This window comes from Protopterus annectens, chromosome 10.part0 (genome assembly GCF_019279795.1).
Source record: "Protopterus annectens isolate FY-2018-M chromosome 10.part0, PAN1.0, whole genome shotgun sequence".
In the NCBI taxonomy this organism is placed as follows: Eukaryota; Metazoa; Chordata; order Ceratodontiformes; family Protopteridae; genus Protopterus; species Protopterus annectens.
This window is the reverse complement of record NC_056744.1, coordinates 350,106,427-350,134,102: the sequence shown is the minus strand read 5'-3', so window position 1 is coordinate 350,134,102 and position 27,676 is coordinate 350,106,427. Positions and strand designations below refer to the sequence as shown.

The 27,676-nt window shown below is 41.1% G+C and overlaps 1 protein-coding gene across 1 annotated transcript in view; it reads left to right on the top strand.

Annotated features, from left to right (window-relative positions):
* Positions 1–27,676, top strand: part of PRRC2C (proline rich coiled-coil 2C) — a 2,776,386-nt gene that overhangs the window by 2,467,614 nt on the left and 281,096 nt on the right. The window contains exon 28 of the mRNA XM_044086759.1: positions 5,149–5,258. Within this exon, the coding sequence (XP_043942694.1) occupies positions 5,149–5,258 (110 nt within the window). The remainder of the gene's footprint in view (positions 1–5,148; positions 5,259–27,676) is intronic.

The following is a 27,676-nucleotide window of genomic DNA, read 5'->3' as shown; positions in this document are numbered from 1 at the left end:
GAAACAAGTTCATTTGACAGCCTACTTCAAACTACTGGCCACAAAGACCCAGCTATCTGCAAGGAAAATACTGCAAGCCCTGGGGTTCATGGCCTCCTGCATTCTACTAATTCCATGTGCAAGACTGCATATAGGAAACTACAATGGTATCTAAAAAGCCTATGGTGTCAACATTCTCAGGATCTAGAATCAATGATTCCTATCATACCTTGTCTGCAGGTAGAGTTCCTTTGACTACCATTCACTCTACCCCCTGCTGCCCAAACCCTAACAGACGCATCAGACTATGCGTAGGGGGGCTCACTTGGCAGCGAAGTGCATTCAGGGCAAATTGAACCCAAGTCAAATGCACCTGCATATCAATCAAAAAGAAATGTTAGCTGTACAGAATGCTCTGACAGCCTTCAAGGACCACATTCTTCCAGGACAGTTATTGGTAAAGACAGACAGCACCACTGCTATGTGGTACATAAACAAGCAGGGAGGAACCCACTCATACCCTCTCTGCAGACTAGCCATGGCTCTGTGGAACACAGCCTTGAGTTACCAAGTGCACCTACTGGCTCAATTCCTGCCAGGAAAGCTAAATACACTGGCAGACGACCCAAGCAGAAATTTCATGAACCCACACGAGTGGAAACTGGAACCAAAGATATTCAACATGTTTGGAGACAAATGGGGGAGCACAGAGATAGACCTGTTTGCCTCCCCTCAGAACTACCAATCGGACAAATTCTGCACGAGGACTCCCCACAAACGAGCTTGAAAAGTGCATGCCCTGTCCTTCACCTGGAAAAACCTATCAGTTTATGCCTTTCCCCCTCTGCCTTTTCTCTCCACGGTACTACTAAAGATCAAACAGGACAAACCAAGGGCAATACTGATTGCACCAGACTGTCCACGCCAACACTGTTACCCCCTTTTGCGTAGTGTGTCACTGCTGACACCAAGGCACCTGCCTCAAACCCCTACCCTGCTGTCAAAGCAGGAGGGCCAGATTCTGCACCCACAGCTTCAAACCTTATACCTGGCAGTCTGCTAATTGCCTGATCTCTCCATTACTATCCCTCAGTAAACAAGTGATGGATGTCATTCTGGAGGCAAGGAGGCCTAGTACTAGAAAATCCTATGCTGAAAAATAAAGATTCTTTTCCTGAACCAAACTCAGGGGATGGGCACAGCAGCGCCCAATTTACCTCATGTTCTTCAATACTTAACTGAGATGCTTCACAAGGGCCTTTCCTTTTCCTCCATCAAAATTCATGCCTCAGCCATTTCAGCTCATTACAATACAGAACCACCCCTCTTTTCTCATCCACTGTTGAAGCAGTTCTTCAGAGGGCCAAAAACTTAAGACCACCCAGGAGAGCCCCTACTCCAGCCTGGGACCTCAACTTTGTAGTGGAAAAACTCACTCTACCTCCCTTTGAGCCAGCTGCAAATGCAGAGTTGAAATTTCCTTCTTGGAAAACAGCCTTCCTTCTAGCCATCACTTCAGCAAGAAGAGTGTCTGAATTACAGGCCGTCATGGCAGTGGAGCCTTTCATCATCTTTCATGCAGACAGCGTGTCCCTCAGGATCAATCCCTCCTTCATGCCCAAGGTGGTATCCAGTGTGGCCCTTAAGCAGTCCATTAATTTGCCTACCTTTTCTAATCCACAGAACAAGGGGGAACGAATACTGCACTCGTTGGAAATGCACAGACAACTTAGATTTTACTTGGACAGGACTAAACCTCTCAGGAAATCTGAACAGCTGTTGGTTGCATTTGCTGCAGGGGTAGGGGGGAAGGCCATTTCAAAGCAAACCATTTCTAATTGGATAGGCCACTGCATTCATTTCTGCTATAAGCACCATGGAAAACCTACCCCACATGGGGGATTAGACCACATTCAACCAGGGCTGCATTTACCTCTACAGCCTTTCTCAGAGTTGTCCCTACCAGGGACATCCTAGAAGCTGCTACCTGGAGTTCTGTACATACCTTCACCAGATATTGCCACTTGGCAATTTTCTTTCTAAATCCAGAGCTGGTTTTGCCACTGTAGTCTTGCAGGGCCTTATACCTGGTCCTAATGCTATCTAATTCCTCCTCCCATCCTTAGCATTGGGAATCTACCCAAATGTGATGACTGCAACAGTGAAACATGAAGAACATAGTACAGTTGTGTACACTTACCATAAATGTAGATGTTCGAGTGTATTCACTGTTACAGTCCTGGTTACCATCCTTCCAGCCCCCTGACTTCTATTGACTATACCTCTATTCTTGTTTACTTATGCTTAAAGCTTTTTGGTGTATTTGTTTTTGTGTTGGAGGTGTAACCTGGTATATATTTGCTTCCCATTATGGGGGCACCTGACATCTGGGGCAAGAAAAACTGATGTAATGGCGTCTGCTGCATGCTTTATACCCCTAACTACCTGACGTCATGGAAGATGACAGCAACCGCCGCAGGACCCAAGACTTTGATAATCAGGCTGACTGAGGGCTACTGCAAGCAGATAACCCAAATGTGATGACTGCAACAATGAATACACTCGAACATCTGCATTTATGGTTAAGTGTACACAATTGTACTTTATCCTTCCACCATAGCACCACTATTGTCCTACCAACTTCACTGACTTTGTTTTCCACCTGTCGTTGCCCTTTGGAGAGACACAGGGGTAGCTTCCTCTAATTTTAAGCAAACCTCAAAATTTGATGTAAGCAGGATGCCAGTTCTCGTGTATCCATGACAGATCTCAGCCTTTCTCATTTAGAGCCTCTGTCTTAGGAGCAGGTTTTGGTACATTAAGCACCAGAGGGCCCAGCTGTTTTTCCTGTTAGTGACCAGATGCATGGCTAGCTTCATCACCTCGAGTAGATGTCCACTTGGTATGCTTTCCACTCTGGCTTTTTCCTCATTAAGGAATATGTAGTTATATGGCACAGGATTACTGTTCACAATCAACATCAGGAGGTTTCTCTTCCCCCGCCTCTTTGCATTCTGATTTGGATGAGGAAGCGCTCACCTTTTCACTACATGTATCTTCACTGCCTACAGTAGTGATGATAAAATGGTTGCATCGAGCAGAGGTGTGTGTGTGTGTGTGTCCCTCCATGTGTAGGAACACAGATGCTTAAGAGGGAGCACTTTAAGAATCAAGGTCCAGTGAAATTTCCAAGATGCACTAAAGTTTATGTAGATCTCCTGAGTATGGCCAAGCCATGATTGGCTGTGATTTCCTCCCAACTTCTTCCAGGCATATGAATAGCTATTTAATAAGAACTGGATGCTGGAGCCTGTGATGGTATCCCTTGATATTGCAAGGTAATCTGTTCAGGCTGCAGGTTTCAGCACTGTCCCCATGAAGAAGAAGACCAGGGTGTTAATTGTCAAAAGTCCATTAAGTACCAGGGCAACTGTCATGCAAGGCAAACTAAATCCTTGATGAGGGCCCTGAGAGAATCCCTAAAGAAGCTGTTTTAAATGCTAATTTCATGCCAGCAGTAGGCAGGCAACCATAGATATAGTAGTATATGGTTAAGGATTCAGACTCTTCTAGAGGGCTATATCAGCTATTATACACTTGTGGGCAGAATTGCTTTGTCTTCCCTTCATCACAAGCAATGTTCAAAAACTGGAGAAGAGAAACCCCATGGAGTCAGTGAAACAACCTTTTCCTTCATCCTTCGGTTTAACAGATTACCAAGGTAAACAACAACATTTCTAAAGTAAACAGTCGCAGGTAAACAGTTTAAGCATAAAAGGACTCTTGAAAAGATCATCTTGGCTAGGTGCTGAGGCTAGGGCAATCATCAAGATAGGAGAGAGAAATCCTTCCCCAGGCTGAGGAAAGTTGTATCAGTCTGTATCATGTGTAGTTCTCCTCCCTAGTACATCTTGAGGGAACCCCAGTCTGACTTTGAGAACATCCAGAGATCTGGAAGTCAGGCCAGGATGACAGGCATCTGAATGAGGCTTATTGACAGGTGTAAGAAGTTATGCTGTAGGGATCCCATTGTTCAGACATGTTGTTGTGCTATCCTTGAGAACTCGGTGCATCAGTAAAGCTGCTCTCTGTTGGGATTGTATGTAGCTGATTTGTCACCTCATACTTTTCTGTACCTTTTATTCATGTTTGCTAACATTAATCTTGGTACCAGCACTGGTCCTTACCACCCAAAGAGATCTCCATAGTGCACTACTATTCTTGATACCAGCACTGGTCCTTACCACCCAAAGAGATCTCCATAGTGCACTACTAATCTTGGTACCAGCACTGCTCCTTACCACCCAAAGAGATCTCCATAGTGCACTACTAATCTTGGTACCAGCACTGCTCCTTACCACCCAAAGAGATCTCCATAGTGCAGTACTAATCTTGGTACCAGCACTGCTCCTTACTGCCCAAAGAGATCTCCATAGTGCACTACTAATCTTGGTACCAGCACTGCTCCTTACCACCCAAAGACATCTCCATGGTGCACTACTAATCTTGGTACCAGCACTGCTCCTTACCACCCAATGAGATCTCCATAGTGCACTACTAATCTTGGTACCAGCACTGGTCCTTACCACCCAATGAGATATCCATAGTGCACTACTAATCTTGGTACCAGCACTGCTCCTTACCACCCAAAGAGATCTCCATAGTGCACTACTAATCTTGGTACCAGCACTGCTCCTTACCACCCAAAAAGATCTCTGTAGTGCACTGTAGAGAAATCAGCATGTATGCATGATAGTCTCACACCGGATACATAACTTCCGTTGATGGAGTCCGATGTCCACCAGTTCTCCATGGGAAAAGTCACTGTTGGGAAAATGTGCACAGATCATGTAAGAACAGAAGGTAGATAAGCTCCACATATTCTTACTTGCTGTTCACCGAACTCTCTGAAGGTTTGCAGTTATGACAAGTGTTCATGCATCTGTACTTCATTATATTACTCAAATGCTGCAGAATATTAGACTTGTAAAGCTTTGTTTGGTGGCTGACCATGTGTGTGACACAGTTTGTGAATTTTTAATAGGTGTTTGGCATTTGTACCATTGTGTTATGCAGTGCAAGTTGTGATGAACATGTTGTATCAAGTAGTGCTCAGATGGTGAACATTCTGATTCTCTGTAGGTAATGTGTGGTGTTCATGTCACTCAGGTCCTGCAGCTCAGATTCCTACCTTCTATATGGACACACCCCATCCTCTGTTCAGCACACAGCACCCACGTTTGGCACAGCAGCAGAGTTTCCAACCAGGACTGTCCCAGGTAAGGTATCATTCTCATGTCGTAACTTTACAAGGAATGTCAAGCAGTATCATTTAAAACTGATGCATGTCACTGAGTAATAAACAGCCCCTTAGCTTGTCTACTTGGTTCTTGAGGTTCACTAGAGCCCACTTAGTTCTTCTCCCTGCCGCCAGTACCACTTATTTCCTTGTGGTGTAGTGAGTGACCATGGGGTTGTCATATGGCTAACCAGGAGAGCTGTTAGTCCAGCCTCTCCAATCCGGGTGACCAGTAACTGCTCAAATAGGTTATGTTTATACTTTTGGGTCAAGTATGTGTAATCCTTCGCATGGTACTCTTCTGTGGTAACCATTAGAATAGATAAAGCTAGTAAAAAAATAATTCACCTTGGATATTATTAAATAACTCCTCGCATTCATTCCAGTCAGCTTGCCTTCCTGATGGTGTGAGCGACTACCTACCCACATTTCTTATACGACAACACATATCCCCATCAAAACCTACTTTGTTTAAACAACTCATAAAAAAACACAACTTTAATCTTGACAACTTCCTAGCTGCCTACAAAGGTGCAATTGGACTCCACTCAAATACCTTGACCTGGATGATGCAGTGAACCATTTTAATAAGTCTTTCTTAGATATATTAAATTCACATGCCCCTGTTAGAACCATCAGAGTAAAATCAAACTATGCCCCCCCCTGGCTAAGCAGTGACACCAGGGACCTTCTGAAAACTAGAGATAAAGCCTGGGAACGATCGCGTAAGACTAACACAGTAGCTTCTAAACAACAGTATCAAGAACTTAGAAATAAGGAAAGAAAAAATAAATTTCTATCATAACATTCAAAACACACATCAAAAAAACCCTCAGAAATTCTGGACAGCTATAAACTCAATCCTTCACCCAGGAAAATCTACTACACCAACACCAAACGTCCACAACAATTCCAGTAGCATAGCTACCATTTTTAACAAAAATTTTACTGAATCTGTAATTGCCCTTTCTAAACAGCAAACTCCTACTCCTGATATCAAACCAGCCAAGTCTATAACTAGCAATGCCTCATTCTCTTTCTCCCCAGTTCCTACAGCCACTATAAAAAAAAAACTACTATGAAAACTAAAACCTACTACACTTGCCATAGATAACTTATTCATTGAATACTTCAAAGTTGCAGCTGAATCTATAGCCTTCCCAGTATCAATCCTTATAAATCCATTCTTGAAAACAAGGTCCCTCAACTGTGGAAAATTTCTCATGTAATCCCACTTCATAAAGGGGACCTTCCACGGAACTGACAAACTATCGGCCAATTGCTATTCTTTCACCTCTTTCTAAACTACTCGAAAGGTATATTCATCTCCAGGTCATGAAATTCTTACAACCTTCTCGCAAACGCTCAGCATGGTTTTCGCCCATCACATAGTACCACTACAGCTCTTTTATCCTTCACTAATGCTGTAAACAAATCACAGGAATAACAATTTTGTATCTGCCATCTTTCTAGACCTATCGAAAGGTTTTGATATGGTCTCCCATTCCAAACTAATTGTGTTGTAAAATGTATTTCAGTATTCTTCTATGTTAACTTTATTGTAACCTAAGCATTATTTTCATATGTATTTGTCGTGGAGCTTTTCTCCCTGGGCCTCTACTGAAAATGGACATATATCCAGTTAAACTAGCCCAGTCAACAAAATGTAAAATAAATAAATAAACTATCTTTCTCACCATCTGCCACAGCATGGTTTCATAACTATTTATCTGGTTGTCAATAATCTGTTCTATGGCAGGGTGACCTATCTCCACGCCTTCCTTTATCCATTGGTATCCCCTAAGGATCTATCTTGGACCCTCTCCTTTTCTCCCTCTTTACTAATAATCTACACACAGCTACTCCGCATGGTTGTATAATACAGTCTGCAGATGATTCAACACTTATCTGTGACTAATAATCTGCACACAGCTACTCCACATGGTTCTGTAATACAGTCTGCAGATGATTCAACACTTATCTGTGACTAATAATCTACACACAGCTACTCCACATGGTTCTGTAATACAGTATGCAGATGATTCAACACTTATCTGTGACTAATAATCTACACACAGCTACTCCACATGGTTCTATAATAGTATGCAGATGATTCAGCACTTATCTGTGACTAATAATCTACACACAGCTACTCCACATGGTTCTGTAATACAGTATGCAGATGATTCAACACTTATCTGTGACTAATAATCTACACACAGCTACTCCACATGGTTCTATAATAGTATGCAGATGATTCAACACTTATCTGTGACTAATGGTCTACACACAGCTACTCCACATGGTTCTATAATACAGTATGCAGATGATTCACCACTGATCTGTGCTGCCACTTCTCTATCAACTCTTCATTCTCAAACACCGGAATCTTTCACTTCTGTTGAAACATGGTTAGCCAGTGCCCATCTAATCCTTAATCCAAACAAAACTAAATTATTGCTCTTCCAATCTAACAAGACATCTATCTCATGCCCATTAACATAATAGCCAAAGACAATACTGTCATCTCCCTGATAACCATACAAAGCTTCTTGGAGTGGAAATAGACAATAACCTAAACTTTGACCTACATGTTTCCCCAACAATAAAAAAAGTTCATAAGAAATTATATAGGCACAAAAGATTTCTGACTACAGTGGCCAATACTACATTAGCACAAACCCATCTGCTCTCCATTCTGCTGTATGCCTCTCCCATTTTAACTAATCTAAGGGAAACTGACTTATCTAAGCTAGAAGCATGTTATAATAAAATTGCTATGTTTGCATCTGACTGCCCATATAGAACACATCATTTTTCAGCTTTAAGGATACTAGACTGGCTTGAGCTTCCCAACATTATTCTTTACAACCAACTCTCTCTAACTCACAAAATTGTAACAAAACCAACTAGAACCCCTGCACTACAAAATCTCATCCTTCCTTAGAGTTCCAGCAGACCACTTTGCTCTAACAACAAGAACTTACTCACCGTCTCCAAGGCTAACAACACTGCATGAGAATCTTTATTTTCCAACTATATGTCTCGTATATGGAACTCCCTAACTCCATTCTCAATCTCATCCACTAACCACTTTAAGCTGTCACTTAAAGCTGATCTAAAAATTAAGTGGCTATGTTCTATACTAACTCTTCAGGAGTGCTCTGATGCATCACAGTATACCCAAAACATATCCAACTTCTCCCCTGGTTTTTAATCCTTCGGTTCCTACCAACCTGTCTTAACCTTATATCTTGACACAAGTCATACCTACAAATAGTACTAGTTATGTTCAAAGTCTAGGTTTTGTTGTCAAGATGTAACAAATTTGTATGTTCTTGTGTATACTACATTTTGTTTACTTTATACTTTTTTGATTATTTTAATGTGTGATTGAAAATTTACTGTTACTCATGGAGCTTTTCTTCCCGGGCCTCTGCTGAAAAAGGACCTGTGTCCAGTCGGACTTTCCCGGTAAACAAATGTTAAATAAAATAAAAATAAATTAGTCACAATATTCTGTAGCTGCTAGAGGATAACTGTCCAACACACCCTTTGTGAAAAGAAGAGTTACTGGAGATTTTTGCGAGTGTCTGAGCTAATATTTGGTGGCATCATAAACCCGCCTACCTCTATGCCAGAAATGCTGCAGTTTCTGTCATAGTTTCATTGTAATGTCTTTGTTTTGCTGTTTTTTGTTATTAAGCTTGCTTTATAAACTTGAAAGTTTTCTAAATATTGCAGAGCTGCATTTCTGGCCTACTCTGTTGTGTAGCATTTCAGTTTGTCCATAGTACTTGTTCTATGGATTCTGTTGTAGCAAGAGGAGGAAGGACATTGGGTAAAGATGGGTAATTTGGAAGGTCTAAGTTCTGTGGATGCTGTATTTGCTGCTGGCTGAAGCTAATTTACATACCAATGTGTTTGCATAGATTGAGTACAGTGTTAAAGTTGAGGAAAACTTTAGATTTGACTATGAGGCTTGTACTTGGAAATAGTTTCAATCCCAGGTGCACTGACATGCCCCATCTTGGTATTTCATTTCAGGTGATAATTTGGAAGGGTTTTGGTTGTGTAACTGGTTGTTTCATAGGCTGGAGCCCACTAATGGATTTACTCAGCCTTCTGCAAAACATGGCCAGAAAGCTGCACTGGAATGTTATGTAAGCTTTGCTTAAGTTTGTCTCACAAAAGAATCACGTTTGTGTTCCATCAGAGACTGTGAAGTCTTCTGGACAAGTGTATGTGGGTTCAGTTACACTGCAACATCTTTGCTTCAGTTTTTAATGGTCATCTTTCCATAAGAATGATTTGGTTACTTAAACCTTGCCAAGTGTCTGTTGTTGCTGACGTCAGTCATAGCACAGCTAAGAATCACGATATGTCCTTCTATTCCTATGTTGCAGTATTCTTGGTGTGGGGATTTACGGCCTCAGGCGACCCTTACATCAGCTCCTATACAAAAGCTTCAGCTTGGGTGCTGCAGCTGCGTGGGACATCACACGTAACAGTTCATGAGTAAAAATTGTGGTATTGTGTATGGTATCCAATTTTTTGCTAATTGCAGTAGTGACTGGCTAATATACTTAGCCACATGCACCTGTGGATCTTTTTATATTGGTCAAACATCCCGTCCGCTTAAGTTGAGAATTTCAGAACCTATAAGTAATATTAAAAACAAAAAATCCAGTAATGCACTATATAAGCATTGTATGGCACACATCAGCCAAGTTTACATTTTTGATTATTGATTTAGTTAAAGGGAATAAATCAAACAAAACAGGTTGGCACTCCATTCTAGACTCCAAGGAGAAAAAATGGATTGTTAAGCTAGGTGGATTATTTCCACCTGGATTGAATGAGCAATTTTAAACAACCAATGAGTGTTTGTGTTTAATTGACTTGCAGATATATAAAACAGTATCGCATTGATTTTATTTTGACACTGATGAAGGCTGTGTCTTTTACCAGCCGAAAGCAGTCTGGGTATTTGTTTTTGATGCTCCATTAATTATTAAATCAGCTCAGTTTCACGGTTTGCTGACTCATTGTTTTCTTGTGTATCTGATTTTGTGGAGCCCAGACGTGCAATTGCCTTTTGGGCAGGAAGATTTTTTTTTTGCGGTTACATCACATGCAAGGCCATAAACCAGGGTCCTTAAATGTGATGTCTGCACGCACAGGCCTCAGAACTTTTCAGCCATAGATGACCAATGCATCGTGTGCTTCGCTCCTTCATCGAAAACGTCTAAAAAGCTAACCACCCCCGTTGGGGGGGGGGGGGGTTCTTCTAATTAATTTGCTAAAGCTTGGTTTTCTGTAGCTACTTTTAGCCAGTGTCAGCAAAAAAGGGTAAATGCCAATGCGGGCGCCAGATACCCCATGAAGACTCGCATGACCGCTGCGTTTTCTGCTTAGGCCGGAAGCACGATCACAACGCCTGCTCCATTTGCCAATCCTCTGTTCTTAAGACCCTTCACAGCCATCTGGCCACTCTTGATCTTTACTTGGAGATCCAGCTGCTTAAACTGTTAGCCCTTAGGATGGATCCCGCCTCGGAGGCCTCGACAGAACCTCCACATAAGAAGGCCAAGTTTCCTAGGCCCTCTTCCTCTGCCACTCCACTACCGGATGCCCCACCAGCTTCCATTTTAGGAGTTGAGGGAACGCCTGGTGGATCCGTCAACTTCAGTGGTGACCTTCGTAGAAGCCGTTTCTCAGTTGACGACCAGCACGTCTCCGGAACCAACCCAGACCCCGACTACCGAGGTCGAGGTGGGACCAGACTAAGCAGAGCCTCTGACCAGAATTCCTCCTATAGACACTACTACCATTATACTATCATCCGACTCCAGGCCTACACATATGTCTACCCCAGCCAAAAAGAAGCAAAAAACAAAACCTACTTCCTTCCACCCCAGGGCTATGGCAAGCCAGTTTCCAAACAAAGCATTGCATGTTGGATCAGGAAAGCAGTTTGCCTTTTTTTACTCGCACCATGGCAAAAAAAACACCCATTGGGGGTAAAAGCTCATTCTACCAGGGCAATGGCAGCCTCCAAAGCCTTTCCTCAAAGGCCTGGACACTGCTTCCATTATGGAAGCAGCCACATGGTCCACTATTTACACTTTCACCAAACACTACAAATTAGACAAGGTCTCCAGAGCAGGGGCAGGATTTGCTAGGGCAATCCTACAAGGCTTTTTAGAATCAGCCTCTTCATCCACCACCCTTCCTTCCATTTAAGCTGTGGTAGTCTCCCACACCAAGAATACTGCAACATAGGAATATAAGGACATAGAATAGTTGTGTAAAATCTTACCATAACCGTAGATGTCCTTCTCTTCCATGTTGCAGTATTCCTTCCCATCCACCAAACCCCCTTATTCTTCTCTTACTCAGAGCAACGTAGCCTAAGGTCACTGGTGTTCTATACCTTATCCTGGGACCTATGAAAACCACATAAGGGCTCCATGGCCCTATGCTTGATATCACTGGCATCTCCTCCTGCTGGGCCTTCAAGTTCTGAGGTCTGTGCATGCATACATCACATTTAAGGCCCCTGGTTTATAGCCCTATGTGTGACGTCCCACACAGCTGCAACAGCCAAGCTGAAGCTTTTGTATAGGAGCCGACGTACGGGTCGACAGGCAGTAAATCCCCACACCAAGAATACTGCAACATGAAAGAGAAGGTACAGCTATGGTTATGGTAAGATTTTACACAACTATTCTTCCTCTGTCCTACGTGTTTGCATCAAGTTGATATGCTCCAAAAATGTCAGGAGTAAATATTTCACAAATGCTTTAAGTGCTTTTAGCAGAAGTTCAATTATGATTGGAATTATGTAATCCAGCACTAGAAAAATGAGGCAGTTGATACAAGTAGTATTTGCTTATTGTACAACTGTTAAAAAAGTTCGGCAATTAGCAACATGTAGGATTTGCCTGTTTTATTGAGGAGGATTGATGTTCTTCGTGTTTCACTGTTGCAGTCATCACATTAGGGTTATCTGCTTGCAAGTAGCCCTCAGTCGGCCTGATTATCAAAGTCTTGGGTCCTGCGTTGGTTGCTGTCTCATCTTCCATGATGTCAGAGAAGCATGCAGCCGATGCCATTACATCAGTCTTTCTTGCCGTGTGGTGCCCGAAGCAGAAGCAGTTTGCAAGTGCCGGTCTGCCAACTCCTGAAATTTTCGTTTTCGAGTTTCAGATCCGAAGTCTTCAAATAAGCTGAGTTACCCCATTGGGGATCCTTTTTCTTGCTCTAAACCGATGTCCGTAAAAGTTAACAATTGTATTTCTTGTGGAAAGCAAATACCTCGTAAAGATTTTCATTCGTACTGCATTCCTTGCCTAGGCCCAGACCACGACATACCTCGCTGTCGGTTTTGTGCATTATTCAAACCTTGTACTATTCGTCGTCAGTTTATTTTCGCGTCTAAATATTTTGTTACTCAGTTCAATTATCCAGAAGTGGCTTTGGTAAGCCACCTGACTACTGATATTCCGAAAAAACGCAAAGTTAAAGACAGATAAATCCAAAAAACTCCAGTTATCCAAGGTCAATAAAGGCCACCTCCAATGTGTTCCAAACACTTTATTGTACAAAAAACGCACACTAGCACCATAAAACACATCAACGGACTTAGCGCTTTCATTTCCTAACCCGGAAACATCATCAGAGTCAACTCTCTCATCCCACCTTACAATTTAAATAGACCCAACACCTTTCCCATTGGTCATAAGTTAATTGAGACTCGTATATAAAAAACACATCAACCTACTTAAATACAATTGTGCTTATTTAATTTTATATAACTTTTTTATAAAAAACATTTATAAAAATACTTGCATAAGCACTTCGTATTAAATAAATAAATGTATGTAAATATATATAATTATATAAAACATATTGCACATACTTAATCACATTTTTTACACAATATAAAAAATATATATATAAAAATTGCTAATACATCATTGTGTTTGTATGACTTAATATTAATTATTTAGTATTTTATATTTAATATCTATTTGCTCTAATTCTAAGTGCTGGCACAAGTGAAATATGGTCATTAAGGCCCGGTGGGTTACAAGCATCCAGCTGTAATTGCCATATTAATTCCCTTAATTCCACTTGGGCTTCCTAATCCCCACTCCTTTCATTTTTTTGACCTGTTCAATTGACCCAAAACGTAAAATATGCTTGAGGACATGTTACTGTATGTCTGAAAAGGGCATTAGCTTCTCTTTCTGTTAATGTCATACATGTGCTCATATACCCCATGTTTCAGACTTCGTTCGGTCTTCCCTATATAATATGAACCACGTTATGCCATTTAGCTAAATAAATTATACCCTTTGACTGACTATTGTAATATCCCTTAGGATAGAATGACATATTAATACCCTCTATTTCTAAAGTCCCTTGGTTATATACAAAAGGACATTGCGGACACCTGCCACATTTGTACGTTCCAACCTTATTCTTATCTCCTTCTTGTTCTTTTTCCAAAATTTCTTTTAAATTCCTATTCTTCTTGTACCCAAATTTCAAGTTTGTAGAGAAATTTTTATACTATTAGGCATGGATGAAAATAATGCCCAGTTTTTATATATTATATTCTTTATACCCGTTGTATCTTGATTATAAGTGAACGTCAAATACACATCCCCTGTTTTATTTCTCACATTTTCGTTCCTCTTATGTTCACTTTCAGTTCTCCATCATTATTCTGTCCTTTCAATAAAAGTGGTGTATATTTCTCATTCCATCCTTCTAGTACTACTTTAATATTTTCAGTAGTCTCCATAGGGTAACCCCTTTCTTCAAATAAACTTTGTATATATTCTAATTCAACCGTAGTATCCTCTATTTCAGATGTCATCTGTATCACTCTAATCATTTGGCCCTTAATGTTCCATTTTTGTTTAATAGGGTGGTTACTGCTATAATATAAATATGAATTTGAAAAACATTCCTTCTTATACAATTTAGACTTAAATTTTTTATTAACATTGTCTTTCAATATAGTAGTGTCTAAAGAGTTCACTTGTTTATCCCATATAGTATATGTAAATTCTAAAAACTTTGTAGTATGATTAATATATGTAACAAAATTGTCTATTTCATCTCTAGGCCCCTTCCAAACCAGACATATGTCATCCAGAAATCTAAAATACGCTTTTATAAACTGCTTATACCATGAGTCAAAAACAAAATTTTTCTCCCAATATAATAATGCTATATTAGCTACTGTATGGGCACACGCTGCCCCCATCAGTATTCCATCAATTTGGTGGTATAACTCTCCTTGAAAATATATAAAACTATTTTTCATCACCAGTTCTACACTTTCTAGTATTAAATTGAATTCTCTACCGTCCACAAATTCAAATTCTGTCATCATTTCTTCCAACTATTTTAACCCCAATTCATATGGAATCACTGAAAATAAATCTTTAACATCCACTGTAATAAACCTGTAATGCTCGTTGTACATTCATTTTCCAGTCTTTGTAAGGAAATCCCACGAATCAATAAGTATATGTGGGTAACATTTACACAAAGGTTTAAGCTTTGTATCCACGTAGTACCTTCCTTGAACATATTAGCTAAATTAAAATTTCTAATAAACATCTTGGTGTCCAGCAGTGTATTAGCTAGATTCCCTCTCCTAGTTGGAATAAAGTTAAAACCTTTTAAATATGAGACTCAATTAACTTATGACCAATTGGAAAGGTGTTGGGTCTATTTAAATTGTAAGGTGAGATGAAAGAGTTGACTCTGATGTTTCCGGGTTAGGAAATGAAAGCGCCAAGTCCGTTGATGTATTTTATGGTGCTAGTGTGCGTTTTTGTACAATAAAGTGTTTAGAATATATCGGAGGTGGCCTTTATTAACCTTGGACAACAGCTGGAGTTTTTTGGATTTATTGGTTTGTGATTTTAGACTTCAGGTGTTCCACTTTGATTACTGGTCGAAGTTGAAGACAGAGACAGACTGCATAGGTCCAAAACTGGCGACGATGCATCTCCTAAGCTAGTTGCCAGTTCGCCGGTACTCGGGTGCTTTCGCAGCCCGTTATACCCGCTACTTCAGATTTTTAGGCCTCTACTGAGACCCATTTGGTGTCCGGTATGCCGCAAGATGCTTTTTCGACTGTGGAACCTACAGATGTCTCTACCTTGGATGGGTCCGCAGCCGCTGTGTAGGCACCGGCTTCTGAGGGTGTATTCAGGCCTACTGACTTGCATATTAAACAGACACCATCTTCTTCTTCAAGGCCTAAAACTCTATCCATGCCTAGAAAACAGACGCCCAGACCGCATGGTCAGGCCCCTATGCCTAAAAAATGAATAATGGCTGAAGGCTTTATTACTCTAATCAGGGGAAGCCACCTTCTCCCTCTGAGAGACCTAGGACTGATTTTTTTCTTTCTGATCAGGATTCTGAAATTTCTGTTTTCTCTAATGTCCAGGAGTTGCCCTTGTCCACCTATGAGGATTCTGATGCAGAGGACTCTATTCCCTCTGCTTTCCCTCCAGAGGATTTCTCTCTTGGTGAAACCTTACATACTCTTAGGGAGCATTTCCGCTGGCAAAGCCAGGATTACTCTGTCTCCAAAAAGAGGCTTAGGGAATTTTTACTCCTGCTTCAACACAGGCCTTTAGCTATCCTTCCTGTACTGGACATTGTAGATGATGCCTTCTCTGAATCTAGCCTGGCCCCTGACACTTTACCTCCTGCTCCCAGAAAACCAGATAGGTATTACAGGGTACCTGACTCTCACAAGTTCCCTTTTAAAAATCCTACTGCGGATCCTGAGACCATTTCACAGGGACCCAAGGGCATTAAGGCTACTATGGCCAAAAACCCTAACTCCTCTGATAGAGATTCCAGGGCCATGGACAGATGGGGTAAGAAGGTATACACTTCTGCAACCTTGGCCATTAGGGTCTTAAACTGCCAGTTTCATATGTTAAAGTATCAGCAGTGTATTATTGGATTGCTTAAACAGAAAATGATATTGATTCCTGACTGTGCTGAAAATTAAGAATTGCAGGATTTAATGCATTCTGCTGAACAAGTTGGGAAAACATATTTTGCAATGTGGTTTTGATTCATTAGAGGCATCTTGCAGGACTGCTTTCACTGGGTCTGTACTTAGGCTTGCTTGGCTTAAGGAGCAATCTTTGCCAGATCATGTTAAAGCTAAATTACTGGATGTTCCCTTAAACCAAGACCGCATGTTTGGTAACAAAGCAGAAGTACTTAAAAAGATGGAGGAAAAAGCTAAATCTATGCAAACTGTTAAAGATTTCCTGCAAGTACAGTCTCCCAGATTTAGTAGGCATTGGCCCTGTAAGAATTGGTCCTTTTCTGCCTCCTCCAGGCATTCTCAGTCCAAACCCAGAACCCGCAGAAAACCCAGGCTCCAGTCCCAAGGTAACATCCACTTCCACTGAGCGCTTTCACCCATTAAACATCCTGGGTTTCATCAGAGTAATGTTACAAATGTAGCAGCTACTTTTATACTAATAGTTGACCAATCGAAACAATACAGATGACTCACATGATTAATTGTTTGTTCAAAATAAATTAATTAATTAACTGATTACAATGTATGCTGGATAAAAAACATTGTCAAAAAGAATATATATTAATCTAATAACATAATAAATTAATATTAAAAAAACTCAAGTGTATAAATAACAATAAATAATTTCATAATAAATATATATTGTTATTTAAAAACTCTAAAACATGTATAGATATCAATTAATAATCAATAATCAACAATTTATTTAAATATTGTATGATTTAAGTTTCAAATAAGAAGCAGTTGACATATGCTCATTAATACCTGGCTCTTTACATGCATCTAATCTCAACTGCCATAAACATTCTTTTAATTCTAATAATGTGTTTACATCACCTTCATTACTATTAACTTGAGGGATCCTATCAATCAGTCACAAAAAACAAAAACCTTTTAAAACCTATACATTTTGTGCTGTGTGTATATAATGAACTGGTACTCTTCTTGTTTCTGATGTCCCTGTCATGTTCTGCAATTCTGTCCTTTAACTTCCTAATAGTTTTGCCTATATAGAAGGCTGGACATGACAAACATGTTGCTATATAAACCACTAGTTTGGTGTTGCAGTTAACAAAACCTGGACATCCAATAGTTCGATTATGATCTTTTATACTAACATAAGGTCCATCATTAATAAACCTACAACCTCGACAGAAACCAAATTTCTTCATTTGTGAGTGTTTGTAAATAACCTCACTTTCAAAATATTCTTTAAGGTTTTTTCCTCTACTGTATACAATGGTTGGAGCATTACCTATATATTGTGTAATCTCTGGTTGTTAAAAACTATTTTCCATACTTCATTAATACTATTTACCATCATGTTTATATTTTTAGTGTACGGTAACTGCAGTAAATTTCCTTTCAAAAATTCATCTCTTTTCTCTGTCTGCCTATCACTAGATGTACCATATTTAATAATTGGCTTAAAACTAATACTTCTTTTGTTATATATTTCTTTTTTGATTTGGTCTAATAATTTATTTGGATAACCCCTATCTAATAGTAATTGTATCAAAAAATCCATTTGTAAAACAAATTCCTTCTCTTCACTAATAATCCTAGATAGCCTCACCATCTGTCCTTTAACCAAATTACATTTTTGAAAATAAGGGTGACAGCTATCAAAATGAAGATAGGAATTAGAAAATGTCTTCTTCCTGTAAATAGTCGATTCAATTCCTTCTGTTGTTTTATATAATTTTATATCCAAATATTCACATTCATTTTCTTTGAAGTTACTTGTAAACTTCAAAAAGGAAGTAGTACTTTCTAAATAATTTAAAAATTCTTTCATTTCCTCTTCTGTTCCCTTCCAAAAAAGTAATATATCATCCAGAAATCTTAAATACGAACTTTAGGCCAAAAACTACTTGTAAAAACATATGTTCTTTCCCACATAGCTAAGACAAGGTTGGCATAAATAGGGGCACACCTTGCCCCCATAGCTACTCCAGAACATTGCTTATAATATTCACCACAAAATTGGAAGAAATTGTTATCAAGTACCGTCTCCATCATTTCGACCAATAATCTACGTTTAACAGTGTGAAAGTTACTATATATTTCTAAACTTGCTTCAAAATATTTCAAACCTTCCTCTAGTGGTATAACTGAAAATAGGTTTATGATGTCTATCGTAACCATATTAACATTCGTAAGATGTTCTTTGTCCAAATCCTTAAGTGTATTTAAGCAATGCCAGGAATCTTTTAGTATGTGTTTGATATTTTTCATTACTTCACCACAATGAGCATTAATATAATGTGCTATAGCTTCTGTCTTGGAATGTTTTGCTGACACTATTGGTCTAAAGGGGGGATTTGAAATACTTTTGTGCGTCTTTGGTATCCCGAATATGGATGGTGTAATAGGGTACTCTACTGTTAAATAATCATATTCTAGTTTAGTTAAAACACCTTCTATAAATGATTCATACAACTGCAAATCTATTTTTGTGTATGCTTTAGTCATATCATATTTTGATACTCTTACATACGTTGTCTCATCATTAAGCATTTCTGCCATTTTGTGCTGGTAATCTATTATACTCATAATCACCACCCCTCCTCCTTTATCCGGTTTCATAATTCTCTGTGAATTTGAGGCACTAAGTTCTTTCAAGCAAAATCTTTCTGCCTCTGTCAAATTATCATTAGTGTCTTGCATATTCTTCCATGCCTTCCTTAAGTGGGTTTCACAAAAGGTTTCAAAAAAGTGAATGATAGGATTACTTGGTGGAATAAATGTACTAGATCTCTTTAACTTCAAATTGTTGTTTTCAAAATAAAAATCAGCATCTGCAGTTTTTTTAAAAAACATTTTTAAGTTTAACTGTCTAGCATACATTTTCATATTTAATAATACCTTACCTATATCTAAATTAGAATTTGGAATAAACTTAAAACCTTTTCTAAACAAAGATAGAAAATTAGAATAAAAAGTTCTTTCACTGTAGTTATATACGGAAAAACCTCCATCTGTAATAATATCACAATGTGATTCATTTTGCGTTTCTGTAACAATATAACTATCCATATCAATACTACTGTTTAAAGTGTTGACATCACTGTTATTCCGTTCAATTGATTCAACTAATTCATTATTAGATTTATGTAATTGATAAACTTCTAAATCTGATACTGATGTTTCATTTACTTCATTTAAAGTGCATAGTGCTTTTTCTTTGTTGTTAGTTGTATTGTCTATCTGTATCTGCCCCTGTTGTTGTACTGATAGTATTGATTCTGCCCTCTGTTCCGCTCCCTTAAGCGTTCTGATCTCCGAAGAGGTGGTTCCTCTAAAAAAGTTTCATCAGACTCAATAGGTGTGTCTTGATACCTTTGGGTTTCTTCCCTAGTCTGTTCCCTATCATAGTGTGGTTGGTGTCTGTTCTGATTATAATTACTCGAATTAGCAAAAAAACGCTTGTAGTCTCTAATGTGTCCCTTTGTAACTTCTTATTTTTGTTTTCTAGACCATAATTTACAAACTTCTTAATTTCCGCTAAAACTGTGTTGAATTTCGCTTTATTATGATCAAATAGCAAATCTTTGCGTATACTGTTGTCAAGTGCTGTAAGCGTAACATTTAATTTACTTAATCTAGCTTTGTTATTTTTAACAATCAATTTCATTAATTCTTTACCAGTATTGTCAAAAATCTTTTCCAATTCTTTAAATAAATCCAAATCGTTTTCAAAACCAAAAGGTACCTTGAAAACCCTAAGCCCCTTAGGTATCTGAGCTCAAGGGATCTTTCGAGATAAACATTGTCCATCTGCAAAGTTTTAAATTTTCGCAAAGTCCTTTCAAACTCCTCTATTTGCTTGTTTAGCGATCCCGTATCTCTACCGGGTTGATAGCGTTCTAAACAAGGAATTGACAAAACCTCTTCAATATGCACAAAAAAAGAAGAACCATTCAGTCTACCACCATTGTCCCCGTCCCGAGCGTTACCTTCGGAATTCGGCTCCGGAACACCATACACGTCATTTCCTTCTGCTATCCGTGCGGTTCGGCTGCCAATCAAATCCCTTGGACGATTGCTGGCCACGGGGTTGTGCGAAGTACCAGGCGTTGAATGCAATGTGTAAATAAGTTCTTCAGTGTCTGTTAACATAAGATTAGCTTGTTCAACATCCATAGTGTCTTTGTTTGAACAGGCTTCGTTTAGTCGAACCCTTGTCTTTCAATACTGCCAAAAGCTGTTGTGTTATTAAAAGTTGCTGTTTTAGTAGCTGCTCCATTGTTGCCATCGAAAACAACACAAAATATAATTATTTGACTAATAAAAAAGATCCAAAACGATAACGTACTCTCAATACAATCCACACGAAGTGTAAAGTTCCGTACGAAGTGTAAAAGTTTTACCAATAGTAAAAATAAAAGGTAGTCCGTGGACCCAAGCTGCAGGTCACCGTGACAAGCTCACTAAAAAACAATACGAAAAACTTGTAAAATAAAATAACCAGGTAGACCTTGACTGGATACACGAGCACCTTTAATGCACAATTTTAACATCCACTTCCACTGAGCGCTTTCACCCATTAAACATCCTGGGTTTCATCAGAGTAATGTTACAAATGTAGCAGCTACTTTTATACTAATAGTTGACCAATCGAAACAATACAGATGACTCACATGATTAATTGTTTGTTCAAAATAAATTATTGCCTCATGGCAGTGGAGCCTTTCATCATCTTTCATGTGGACAGGGTGTCCCTCAGGACCAATCCTTCCTTTATGCCCAAGGTGGTATCCAGTGTGGCCCTTAAACAGTCCATTCATTTGCCAACCTTCTTTTCTAATCCATAGAACAAAGGGGAATGAATACTGCACTCCTTGGACCTGCACAGACAACTTAGATTTTACTTGGAGAGGACTAAGCCTCTCAGGAAATCTGAAGAGCTGCTGGTTGCATTTGCTGCAGGGCAGAGGGGAAGGCCATTTCAAAGCAAACCATTTCTAAGTAGATAGGCCATTGCATTCATTTCTGCTATAAGCACCATGGAAAACCTACCCCACAGGGGATAAGACCACATTCCACCAGGGCTGCATCTACCTCTGCAGCCTTTCTCAGAAGTGTCCCTACCAGGGACATCCTAGAAGCTGCTACCTGGAGTTCTGTACATGCCTTCACCAAGCAGTACCACTTTCCAATTTTTTTTCTAAATCTAGAGCTGGCTTTGCCACTGCAGTCTTGCAGGGCCTTATAGCTGGTCCTAATGCTATCTAACTGCCTCCTCCCATTCTTAGCTTTGGGAATCTACACAAATGTGATGACTGCAACAGTGAAACACGAAGAACATAGTACAGTTGTGTACACTTACCATAAATGTAGATGTTAGAGTGTATTCACTATTGCAGTCCTGGTTACCCTCCCTCCAGCCCCCTGACTTCTGTTGACTATACCTCTATTCTTGCTTCCTATGCTTAAAGCTTTCTGGTGTATTTGCTTTTTGTTGGAGGTTCATAGGTTCATACTAGGCTATCTGCCCTAGGGCATTTATAAGCCTAGCCAGAGTGTGTTTGGCTTTCGCCACCCATTTTAAATTAATTTTGCTATGCGTTTTTTGAGGTTAGTATACTGTGCCTCTGTCTAACAGTGACACAGAAGTGATAGCCGGGGTAAACCTACGATCTCCCATCCACTCATCAAGATTCCTCTTGAAGAGAGTCAATGTGGGACTCTGCCTAACCTGGACTGGGATTTTATTCCAGAGTGAAGGGAGCCTCTGGGTTATGAATCTGTCCCTCCAGCATGTCCTATTTATTTCAGTGCTGAGGTTCAAGTATCTCGAGCGCGTAGCTCGATGGGATTTGGATTTTCTGAGGTGCAGCATGTCCATTAATTCTGGGTTGGACATGGCTTTATACGTCAGGCACAGATCGCCTCTGAGCAGGCGGTATGCCACTGAGTAGAGCTGGAGTTTCTTTAACCGGGCAGCATATGGCATCTGTTTGAGCCCTTTGATCCTCTTGGTGAGGTACTTTTGGGGTCTTTCCAGTTGCTGCAGGTGTCTGGTAAGGTACATCCCAAAAGGGGCATTGTACTCAATTATGGGCCTGATGAGGGATGAGTAAAGAGGTACGATGACGTCCCCTGATCTAGATGCGAATCCCTTCATGATTAGGTGGGCTATATAAAATGTTTTTCTAACCACTTTGGCCACGTGGTTGTCAAATGAGAGATTGCTATCAACTTGGGTCCCCAGGTCCCTAATGACTTCTTCTGTACTTAATGGATTACCACCTATGTGGTAATTTGTGGGCACTTTGTTTTTGCCAAAGGGGATGACTGTACACTTTTTGGCGTTTAGCTTGAGGCCATGGCTCTGGCACCAGTTGTCTGTTTCTATGAGGCCCTTTTGGAGGATGCTTGTGTCGGCTGGAGAGTTGATTATGGCACCCAGTTTGCAGTCATCTGCGAACTTGGTCAGCCACAGTCCTTCTGTGTTGGCCTGTACCGCTGAGAAATATATACCGAACAAGAGAGGTCCCAGGACTGAGCCTTGTGGGACGCCACTTGTAACTGGTTTGGAGTCTGACATGGCTCCAGCAATTCTAACTATGTGGGTTCTGTCCTTGAGCCAGTTTGCAACCCATCTAGTGACATAGGGGTTTATATTTAAGCTGGTGAACTTATCTATAATGCCCGAGTGGGGTATTGTATCGAAGGCTTTTGCGAGGTCCAGGTAGGCTGTGTGGACCACCTTCCCCTCGTCAATGGCCTTGGTGACTGTTTCAAAGAAATCAACCAGGTTTAAGAGGCAGGATCTGCCCTTAACAAAGCCAAACTGGGTAGGATCCAGTGTCTGTAGGTCCCCAATATCTTTATTTATGAGGTCCATGATGATCCTTTCCATAGCTTTGCAGACCAAGCTAGTCAGGCTTATGGGGCGATAGTTTCCAGGATCCGTTGAGGCACCTCCTTTGTGGAGAGGGACCACTGTTGCTGTATGCCACTCTTTGGGTACATATCCTGTAGTAAGGCTAAGATTGAACAGTAGTTTTATGTTTGGGTTTAGCTCTTCTTGGAGTTCATGTAGGGCGAGCCCAGGACACCATCTGGTCCCATTGATGCTGTGTTTTTTGCTTTGGAGAGGGCGGCTCTTACCTGAGCATCTGAGATGTCAGGGGCAGCACTCTGTTGGGATAGATATTTGCCCTTTTGGTGGGGAGAGGGGGGAGAAGTTTGCACTGAACCTGTCAGCTAGGATGTTGGCAATGTCTGTGGGCTCTGTGTATTTTTTGTCATTTTGGACTAATTCTGAGCATATCTGGGAATTCCCACCCAGGTTCCTAACATAACTAAAGAAAGCCTTGTGATTATCCTTAGTGTCCTGTGCAATTTTTTTCTCGAAGCTGGCCTTAGACGATTTTATGATTGCCCGTAGTTTTTTGCTAATACTGATCAGAGATGCCTTCCCTTTTTGGGATTTTGATCTATCATGTAGTAGCTTCCTCCTTCTATTGTATAGCTTGTTTATGGCTGGGGTCCACTAGACAGGACGTCTGCCTTTGGAGGATTGGGTCTTGGTTTTATTTGGGATTGCATGATCCATGCATTCTTGAAGGTGTTCATAGAATGCGTTTATAAAGGATTCTGCGGTCTGGGCCATATTTTCCACAGGCCCGGGGGCTTTGAAGGATTTCGCCTCTGTTTTGAGGCGTGTGAAATTTGCTTTAGAGAAGTTTTTCACTGTGGTTTTCTGGGCAGGGGGTGGGGTCGGGATGTGAATATCCAGGGGGTGGGGTCGGGATGTGAATATCCAGTGAGATTAGTTTATGGTCTGATCTTACCAGTGAGGGATACACTTCTGGTCTGGAGTATAGTGTCCCCATGTTGGTGATGATCAAGTCCAGTATGTTTTCCCCTCTTGTGGGAGTGGTAACAAGTTGTTCCATAGCATTTGAGTTTATAAATTCTAGGAACCTTTGGGCTAGGGTGTTGGAGCTAGAGTAATGCTCCCAGTCTATGTTTGGGTAGTTGAAGTCGCCCAATATAATGGTGTTTGGAGAGACCTTCATATTTTCCAGTATTCTCAGGAAGGCCAAGTGGGGTTCCTGTGTTTGGGAGGGTGGTCTGTAGCAGGCTATAAACTGGAAGGCAGTTATACCCACAGTTAGTTGCACATGGATAGTCTCTGATGCTTCGTGCTGTGCCACCAACCTGGAGGTGTGGGTATCTTTGACGAATATTGATACTCCCCCTCCTTTTGTGGTTCGGTCCAAGTTTTGGGGGCGAAAAGTATGGTATGAGGTATAACCTGGTAGTGCTGGGGTGCTCTCGGGAGCCTTGAACCAGGTTTCTGTTACTGCACAGATATCGATGTTCTCCATGCTAAGGAGAGTTTCGAGTGCGTGCATCTTGAGGTTTAGACTTCTGGCGTTGAGTAGCATTACTCTTAGTTTCTTATCCCTTGTGATACCTATGGAGGTGGATTTGTCTTTTGAGCCTTGCCTAAAAAGGCACTATGGGGGTAGCAAGAGCCTTTGCCAATATCCGAAAGCCCAGGGGTGACAGGTGCAAGCCGTCCCTAGCGAAGCATCGTGGCTTGTTGAGCATGTCATCCCAGGCTGGCAGGCATTGGATCCCCTTTGAATGACACCAACACTTAAGCCAGTTGTTGAAATTGATCATCTTGTCTTCATATTGTGGCATCATTCTTGGTGAGGGTAAGATGCTACTCAAGGTCAGGGTCATACCGGCCTGGGCTACATGCTCAGAGAGCTCCTCTATGTCTCTTTTCATGTAGTCCAGGGAGGTACGTCTCAGGTCATACACACCAGCATGGACAATGACTGAGTCATATTTGTACTTGCCTTGGAGTGACCTGAGTGCTTGTGTTATGTGGCGGATCCTAGCGCCCGACAGGCAGCTCACCGTGACCCTCTCCTTGTTCAGCCTGGTGAGCGGGACGTCAGTGTGCCTGACGATAGTCACCTATTACAAGTGTATCAGGTGTGTTGTTTAGCCTTAAGGGCTGTGACTGTTCGGCACACTGGCTTTGTGAGTTATGTGTTGCACGTGTTTTGTTTTGGGGTAGCGGTTGCTTGGGTGTCTGCTTTGGAGGTCTCTGCTGCTTAGGCAGATTTTTATTTAGAGCCTCCGAGTATGTTTTTGTGTGTTTGTGTTTGGTTTGTTGTCGTGGTAGGTCTATGTGAGACTGGAATTGTAGTGAGTGTGGTTTCCTTCTCCTGACTGGTTACGCCAGTACTGAGTTGAGAGAGCTTAGCCTCCAGTTTGGCTATATGGTTGCATCTCTCACATGTGTTGGAATTTGTTGGGAGGAGGAGAGGGTTGTCTGTGTACATGAGGCAGTTGTAACATTGCCTCAAGATTCCCAGATTCACCTGCTGGACCGGAGAGGAGATTGACAACTGACCTTTGGACATGCTAGAATAGTATTGGGAATTCCTTTAAAATTGAAAAAAAGGGCCAGGGAGGGAGGGTGGGAAACAAACTGCAGAAGTGTTACTCCCAGCTGAAAAGCAGCAGTGAGCCTTTAAATGAAAGGTGTAACCTTGTATATAATTGCTTCCCATTATGGGGGCACCTGACATCTTGGGCAAGAAAAACTGATGTAATGGCGTAGGCTGCATGCTTTATACCCCTGACTACCTGACGTCATGGAAGATGAGACCGCAACCGACGCAGGACCCCAAGACTTTGATAATCTTGCCGACTGAGGGCTACCTGCAACGAGATAACCCTAATGTGATGACTGCAACAGTGAATACACTCGAACATCTACATTTATGGTAAGTGTACGCAACTGTACTTTTTTATATCCTATAATCTGCCCATTTGTTGCAGTCGAAGAGTTATGTAGCTTCAGAATCTCTCAAAGTTGTGAGAAGTGGCTTACAGGGCTGTAGATTCTATCCTCATAGCAGGCATAGTAGTATTGCCAGTTTTCTTCCTACAATGCACTTTGAACAAGTGTTTCTAAGGTGTAGTTTTACGGTGACATTTTAAACTGCAATTCTGTCCGTCTGTTCTCTCTTAGGACTAAGGGTTTGGGAATATGTCCTCCTGTTCCTATGTTGCAGTATTCATACTGTGGGATTTCCCGCCACAGGTGACCAGACGTTGGCTCCTATACAGAAGCTTAAGCCTGGCTGCTGTAGGTGCATGGGGCGTCACATGCAGGGCCATAAACCAGGAACCATAAATGTGATGTCTGTATGCACAGACCTCAGAACTTTTCAGCCACAGACGACGTTAACTTCGACCTTTTCGCTCCTACAACCAAAGACTTCAAAAGATAAATACCCCGTTGGGGGTTTTCTCTTGCGTATACTTGAGCTTGGTTGCTGTAGGTTTCCCTTTATAGCCAGTGTCTGAGAAAAAGAGAAAATGTAATTGCTGGCGTCTGATACCGCACAAAGATTCTCACGACCGGTGTGTGTTTTGCTTAGGTAAGGAGCGCGACCATAAGGTCTGCTCAATTTGTCAGTCGTTCATGCCAAAAACCCTATGCAGCCATCTGGCCGCACTAAATTTGTATTTAGAGGATCAGCGATTAAAATTTCTTACACTCAGGATGGATCCTGAGTCGGCCGCCCAATCCAAACAACCAAGGAAGGCAGCCAGTGTTTCCAGGCCTACTCCCGATGCAGCTCCGCCATCGGGTGTCCCATCAACTACCGATATAGTGGCCAAGGGACACCCGATTACTCAGTCAGCTTCGACGGTTCCTTTGGAAGAGGCCGTTACTGCAGCCACAGATAGCATGTCCGCGAAGTCAATCTAGATGCTGGCCACAACCGATGTCGAGGGGGAACCATTAGTTGGTCGGCCGACTGAGACCTCTCCTGTTCCAGGTCTGTGTCCCTAGGGCTATCCCTAAGCCAACGCCAGCAAAGAAAAAACAAAAGACAAAACACTTGAGCCCTATGCCTCTATGAATCCCAGATTGGCAGTTGTTTACCAGTTCTTTAATGCAGGCCTTTATGGCCCTGTACCTACCATCATTCCTGTTCTGAGCCCTAGACTAGCCTCTGCTTCCTCCTTCCTTTACCCACTACTCAACAGGGAGACAGGGAGAGGAAGAACCAGACCAATACTATTCCTCTTCTGAGGAATCAGTTTCCTGTGCATCTCAAATTGCTTCCCCAGTGGATTATTATTCCCCAGATGTAAACTTCATTAAGAGAGATTCCCCACCAGAGGATGTTACCTTTGGGGAAACTATTTCAAAAATGAAAGAGTACTTCAAGTGGGGATACTACCTTGATGACAGATACCCAGAAAATATATTTTGAACCTTTGCAACTTGAGTCTAC